The sequence below is a fragment of the Lycium barbarum genome, chromosome 9, assembly GCF_019175385.1.
Source record: "Lycium barbarum isolate Lr01 chromosome 9, ASM1917538v2, whole genome shotgun sequence".
Taxonomy (NCBI): Eukaryota; Viridiplantae; Streptophyta; class Magnoliopsida; order Solanales; family Solanaceae; genus Lycium; species Lycium barbarum.
The window spans coordinates 90,834,215-90,841,523 of record NC_083345.1 but is presented as its reverse complement, the minus strand read 5'-3'; the positions used below and the strand labels follow the sequence as shown (position 1 = coordinate 90,841,523).

The 7,309-nt window shown below is 39.1% G+C and overlaps 1 protein-coding gene across 1 annotated transcript; it reads left to right on the top strand.

Moving 5' to 3' along the window:
- Positions 1-5,066: 5,066 nt before the first annotated feature.
- LOC132612032 (uncharacterized) lies at positions 5,067-5,722 on the top strand. The gene is made up of 2 exons (XM_060326379.1): positions 5,067-5,402; positions 5,522-5,722. The coding sequence occupies exons 1-2, from the start codon at positions 5,067-5,069 to the stop codon at positions 5,720-5,722; spliced, it is 537 nt and encodes a 178-aa protein (XP_060182362.1).
- The last annotated feature ends 1,587 nt before the right edge of the window (positions 5,723-7,309 follow it).

The following is a 7,309-nucleotide window of genomic DNA, read 5'->3' as shown; positions in this document are numbered from 1 at the left end:
AAGGCAAATGTAGTAGCTGATGCGCTTAGCCAACGATTAATGGGCAGCCTATGCGAAGTTCCTCCGGAAAAGAAAGAGTTAATTCATGAGCTCCACCAACTAGCTAATCTTGGAGTACGTCTAATTGATTCAGGTAGTGCAAGAATTGGCATTAATAATCCCACAGTTTCGTCCTTGAATATGGAAGTAAAAGAGCGTCAATATGAAGATCCTCATTTGAGCCATTACAGAGACACATTTCATGAAAAAGAGGAGTCACCATTTGAAACTTCTATATGGAATTCTTAGATACCGAGGCAGGCTATGTGTGCCGAATGTTGCAGAATTACGCCGTCAAATTCTAGAAGAAGCTCATTATTCTTTGTATTCTATTCACCCAGGTGCAACAAAGACGTATCATCATCTTAAGTTGATATATTGGTGGGATGGCATGAAGAGAGACATAGCAGAATTTGTAGCTCAATGCCCAAATTGCCAGCAAGTGAAAATCGAACATCAAAAGCCAGGAGGATTATTGCAATAAATGGAAATCCCTACTTGGAAATGGGAAGTGATCAACATGGACTTTATGGTGGGGTTACCCCGTTCCCGAGGCAAGTATGATTCTATATGAGTGATTGTGGACAGATTGACGAAAGCAGCTCATTTTCTTCCAGTCAGAACCGCATACTCAGCTGAAGATTATGTGAGGTTGTATCTCAAGGAGATTGTGCGACTCCATGGTATTCCGATATCCATTATCACAGATAGAGGAGCGCAATTTACAGCCAAGTTCTAGAAATCCTTCCATGAAGGTCTAGGTACTCAAGTAAAGCTTAGCACGGCATTCCATCCGCAGACTGATGGGAAAGCCGAATGTACTATTCAGACCTTGGAAGATATGCTACGAGCATGCGTTCTAGATTTTGGTGGAAGTTGGGATGACCACTTACCTCTAATCGAGTTTTGCATATAACAATAGCTACCATTCCAGTATCCAAATGGCTCCGTATGAAGCTCTATATGGAAGGAAGTGTAGATCCCCAATTGGATGGTTTGAAATAGGAGAAGTACAGCTAATAGGCCCTGAGTTGATTCAGCAAGCGGTAGAAAAAGTCAAAGTGATCCGAAATCGATTATTGACAGCCCAAAGTCGCCAAAAATCTTATGCGGACAACCGCCGGCGAGACTTAGAATTTCAAGTTGATGATTGGGTATTCTTGAAGGCGTCACCAATGAAAGGTGTGATTAGATTTAGCAAGAAAGGAAAGTTAAGTCCTCGATACATTGGACCTTATAAGATTATCCGCAAGGTGGGTCAAGTAGCTTATGAATTGGACTTGCCTCCAGAATTTGAATTGGTCCATCTAGTTTTCCATGTCTCAATGCTCCGCAAGTGTGTTGGAGATCCTACGAGAATTTTCCAAATAGATGATGTTCAGGTAACAGAAAATCTAGCATATGAAGAAGTGCCCATTGCCATATTAGACAGGCAAGTACGAAGACTTCGAAATAAGGAAGTAGCCTCAGTTAAAGTCTTATGGCGGAATGAAAACCGAGAGGAAATGACTTGGAAAGCAGAAGAGAGTATGAAGTCCAGGTACCTGCACTTATTCCAACCCACAGAAGAGATCCAAGATGAAACACCAATATTATGAGGTATGTATGTTTTCTTTTTATGCATATGGGCTGTGTGTAGCCAACTTGTATTGTTATTGTGTTGTGGCCCTGCGAGGCAATATTATTATGGGTTGTTGTGACAGGATGGTAGTGCCATATTACAGGCGAAACTCTGGCGAAATTTTCGTAGAATTCCCGAGTGTTAACATTCGAGGACGAATGTTCCAAAACGGAGGAAGAGTGTTACACCTTGGAAATTTCATGTCGTCGTGTAGTGAATGAACTGATGCGAACTTAAGGATGACAGGAAGTTCTTAAGACTACAAGACGGATATTTAGTAGTCCTAGAATGCATACGTTAAGATTTTGAAGCCATATGAATTGATGAAATAAGGAATGATAAGGACAAGTGGAGTATAAGTGGGGTTTAGGAAAGGTTTCATAAATTATTGCGTTAAAAATTGTTTGGTAAGGCCTTGAGGGCGAGTTATAGGGATGTTTAGATCATTAATGAAGTATTAAACAAGTGTTAAGAAGGTTGTATAAGGATTGGAGATCAAACGAAACGACGAGGACAGCTTCGGAAAAACTGTGAGTTACACGACCACCTTATATGGACCGTGAAACTTTATATGGACCGTATAAGGGTCCGTATAACCCAACAGCAACAATGATTTCCACGGTGGTGAACCACAGACACTTATACGAACCGTATATTGTTATACGTACCGTATAAGTGGTCCGTATAATGCCTGACGGACTGATTAAGTTGCAACTATAAATACATGTTCCCACTTTATTTTCTCATTTTTCCCATTTCTTCACTTCTCTCCAAGCTTCTAGAATATTCCATACATCTCATTTTCGAGAATACAAGGGGAAATCAAAGGTTCATACCATAAATTCAAGTGAATAGAGTGCAAGGAAGCTCTTTGGGGTTGCTAGAGTCAAGAAATCCCTTAGAAGTTGAAGCTAGGGATTTCCTTAAGTGAAGTATTTTCAACCAAAACCCGTTCCGACGCATTCAAAAGTGAGTTTTATGATTATTCCATGTTGTTTAAGGTGTTGAAAAGTTGAAACACTTGGATTGTGGAAGGGTATAGGAAATGGGTCATGAAAGTGAGAATAGTGTAAAATTTGAGTAGTAGTTTGGAATGAATCATGAATATTGATATGTTGTGATTGTAATTGCGTTATGAATGATGTTAAGAGCATGAGAGAAACATTATATGAGAATGAATGTAATGTTGTACTGTGATCATGATTATGGATGACCTTGAGATGAAATTGTGGGGATTGGATAATGATGAATTTGATAAAAGTTATTGATGATGATATTATGAATGTTGTTATTGACGTTTGGGAGTTGATATATTATATGGAGAAAGTAGTATAAATAAAGGAAACGCTGCTCAATTTTCTATAGCTTTAGTTCAAACACGCTTATGTTATCGATTATCTAATATGAGTATAAACTCTCTTGAAGGTAGAAACGTGAATATTGGAGAGGAACGTTCAAGCGATAGAGTAGCTAAACGAAAAGGTATGTAAGGCTAGTCCCTTCTTTCTAAGGCATGATTCTTATTACACGAAATTCCCTATCTCTTCATGACTTTCCTACATGCCGAAAATTATGAGTCAGTTTTAATAAAGAGCTTCATATGAGATAAGATAAGAGATATGTTACGAGCATGATAATGATGATGATGAGTCTAAGTCTAAAGAGTCTAAGGCCCATGATATTGTGTTTCTACAAAGCTAATGATTCTTATTATGATCCATTGATGTTGTTCATTGTATACACTCACTTATATGCTAATTCCTTCAAGGTGAGGCAGAATGCTTATGAATACTCCATAACGGAATCGGGGGTTCACGACCTTGTGTCACCTCGATAGATGTACAGTTTGTCTTGAGTCTTATCCATGATTCATGATAAGTATGTGATGATGATATTACACCGTGCCTACATGGCCGGGAAAACACCGCTAAAGCGGGCAACGTATACACCATGTCTAAATGGCATGGGCAGACACCACTAGTGGGCAGCATGAGATGGTACCCCAGACGCGGGCTAATGATTATCACACCGTACCTATATGGTCGGGCAGCTTATACATATATGCATTCATGATATGACGATGATTATGAAGTAAGTTAGCATGTATTATTTCAGTTTTAAGTGACAGTTACAGATCGCTCTTCACTCGATTTCTCTGTATTTCATTGATATATCTTTATTGTTCATGCCTTACATACTCAGTACAATATTCGTACTGACGTCCGTTTTCTTTGGACGCTGTGTTCATGCCCACAGGTAGATAGGGAGGAGGTGCAGATCCATAGGAGCTATCAGCAAATTTACAGGAACACTCCATTATTCCGGAGGTGCTATTTGGTTTATTCTTTTGTGTATATATACGTATTTTGGGCACGACGGGGTCTTGTCCCGTCCATATGTCTAGTACTCTTGTAGAGGCTCGTAGATACGCATGTGTGGGTAGTATGGTCTCACGATGTCTTTATTATATATATTATATTGATAGCCGAAGGGCTTATGTATATAAAAGTAATTATTTTTCAAATGAGAAATGGTTTTCCTATGATTATGAGCACAAGAGTAATGAAGAATCGTATAGTAAGTATGTTTAGTAATAGAATGAGTGATGCTCGGTGGTTAGCCCTGGGTACCCGTCATGGCCCCTAGTCGGGTCGTGACAGGCAGGCTACTGACAACCTTCCATGCATTGATGCGTGCATTGTAAGGGAAGGACCTTGCCTGTCCCTAGCCCAACAACAACACTTGTTGCAGCCTGTTATAAAGGTGGATGTACTGCGAGCTCTAAAGGAACTACCAGCTGATAAGAGCCCAGATATTGATGGATTCAATGCAGAATTTTTCAAATCACACTGGGATACTGTAGGAAAGGAAGTTTCTGAAGGTGTGCTGCAATTCTTTACCACTGGGAAGTTCTAAAGGGAGTGAATATCACCACAATGACACTGGTGCCAAAAGTTATTGCCCCAAACCTTGTGAAAGAATATAGGCCTATAGCATGTTGTTCTACAGTGTATAAGCTCATATCAAATATATTGACTGCTAAGCTTAAAACTGTAGTGGATTATATTTTTAGTCCCTCTCACTCAGCATTCATTGAAGGCAGGAATATATTAGATAATTTGATCATTGCACATGAGTTAGTGAAGGGGTATTCTCAGAAAAGGGTGTCAGCCAGATGCACCATCAAAGTGGATATTAGGACGGCGTATGATTCAGTTGAAAGGCCTTTCCTAAGGATGTTATTACTCGAATATGGTTTTCCTACAAAATTGGTTGATCTAATAATGGAGTGTGTCACTACTGTCCAATACTCTTTGCTCATTTATGGGGGCCTCACCCCTATTTTACAGGCCAAGAAGGACTAAGACAAGGAGACCCTATGTCTCCTTATCTTTTTGTCTTGACCATGGAATACTTACACAGGACACTACAAAATTTGAGGCACAACCCCCAGTTTCATTACCATCCTAGGTGTGCCAAACTTGGTTTGATTAATATTTGCTTGGCTGATTATTTGCTCATGAGCTGCAAAGCAGATGCATCCTTCATCCACATACTCTTCAACACTTTTCAGCATTTTTCAACAGTGTTAGGGATTCAAGCAAATATGGATAAGAGTTCTCTTTACACAGCAGGTGTGACTGATGAGTTCTGGGACCAAATGCTGGCTGATTTGCATCTTATCCAAGTTGACTTGCCTTTCAAGTATCTGGGGGTTCCCCGCTCAACTAGAAAGCTCTACGTACATCAATGTCTGCCTCTGATGGAAAAATAATAGCCAGGATTAAGTTTTGGTCTTCCAAGCTACTTTCATATAGTGGTAGGCTGCAATTAGTTAAGAGTGTGCTATTTGAAATGCAGATTTATTGGGCACAAATTTTCCTGCTACCTCAGAAGATCATTTCTATGGTTACAACTGTCTGTAGAACTTTTCTGTGGACCGGGAGTAACAACTACTCCAGGAAAGCTTTGATAGCATGGGAAAACATTTGCAAACCTAAAATAGCTGGTGGTTTAAATGTCATTGACATACTTAGATGGAATAAGGCAGCAATTTGCTAGCTGTTATGGGCTGTAGAACAACAAAAGGACAAACTATTGGTTGTGTAGGTTCATACCTTCTACATCATAACAATGATCTCAGTACTATGGCTACCCCTAAACATGCATGCTAGCTACTTAGAAAGGTGTTTGATGCAAGATAATGGCTCCCAAGAACTGTTGATCTTCATTCTGAATTGCACATCATGACTGTTAACAACAAGTTCAACATAAAGAAAGGATACCTATCTATGATACCTCAATACCAGAAAATGGAATGGAGCAAGCTAGCATTGGTGAAAGGGTTGCTACCAAGGCAACATTTTATGCTTCGGCTGGCACTACACAGGAGACTGTCCACCGTGGACTGACTTAGCAAATGCGGGATTAATGTACCTATGGAGTGTGTTTTGTGTGATACTCAACTGGAAGAAACTTTTGACTATCTATTTTTCTCCTGTCCATACTCACAACATGGATGGTCTGCACTATTGAAATGGTTATGTTCTCACAGGACAATAGGAGCTTGGGACCATGAGGTCCAATGGCTTTTGCAAAGGACATGTAATAGTCGACCAAGAGCTAGCATTATGGGTTTTTGCTTTGCTGCTGCCGTGTACCAGATTTGAGCTGAGCGTAATGGTAAAAGATTATCTAACAGAGGTATTTTGGAATGACTGAGGGATATTTCCATTCAACTGCACATAGAAGGCCAAAAGCACCACAAATGGAAGAGGCACCTGGATCACTTGATAGCATACCCAACATAGCAATTTTGTAGGTATAGGTGATTGAATGTAACTACACAGTAATGTTAGATAGTTTGAGAACTAACTCTGAGTCCAAAAGAGTTGATTGGCTTGTAAATACCACAATTTTGGTTGAATGAAAAGTTTACTGTTTAGCCAAAAAAAAATTAATATTACAGAGATGAGTATTAGGATAATAATATTAAAAAACATTAAAGAAAAACCGAGGACGTTTTTGCCAATTCAGGTTAACGGGAAGCTCCTCTCAGATTCATGCTTATTTAGAGTTGTAAACCTTTTGTTTACGGAAACAATATTGAGTAAAAAAAACAAAATGACAGGTGAAATATTGTAATACTAATTAGATTTAATGTATTCAAACAGATTAGCTAGTAATTATTACCACTAATTTCCTTTAATATTAACGGCGCATCATGCGGGTTCGAATACTAGTTTAGAAGAAAAAACCAAGCTACCATCCTCTTGGAACCTAAAAATATATACTCCCTCTGTTTCAATTTGTTTGAACCTATTTCCTTTTTAGTCCGTGCCAAAATGAATGACCTCTTTTCTAATTTGGAAACAAATTCACTTTATGAATGATTTACAGCCACACAAATTTTCAAGGCTTATTTTGAACCACAAGTTTCAAAAGTCTTCCCTCTTTCTTAAATGTCGTGCCCAGTCAAATGGGTTTTGACTGAATTCTTTTTTACGGAGTTGCAACTATCCATTACAAAACGGACGATTTTAAAGCGGACTCCCCATTCATTAGATAGAGAAGATCACCAAGATTTCGCGATCCGCTGCCGAATTTATTCCAATTCCAAGAGCTCGGATCGAATCGGTATATCAATAC

Coding starts and splice junctions, on each gene's coding strand:
- LOC132612032 (XM_060326379.1), top strand. CDS start 5,067: ATGGAATACTTACACAGGACACTACAAAATTTGAGGCACAACCCCCAG. Junction 5,403..5,521: donor GCTCAACTAGAAAGCTCTAC/GTACATCAATGT, acceptor TTTGAAATGCAG/ATTTATTGGGCACAAATTTT.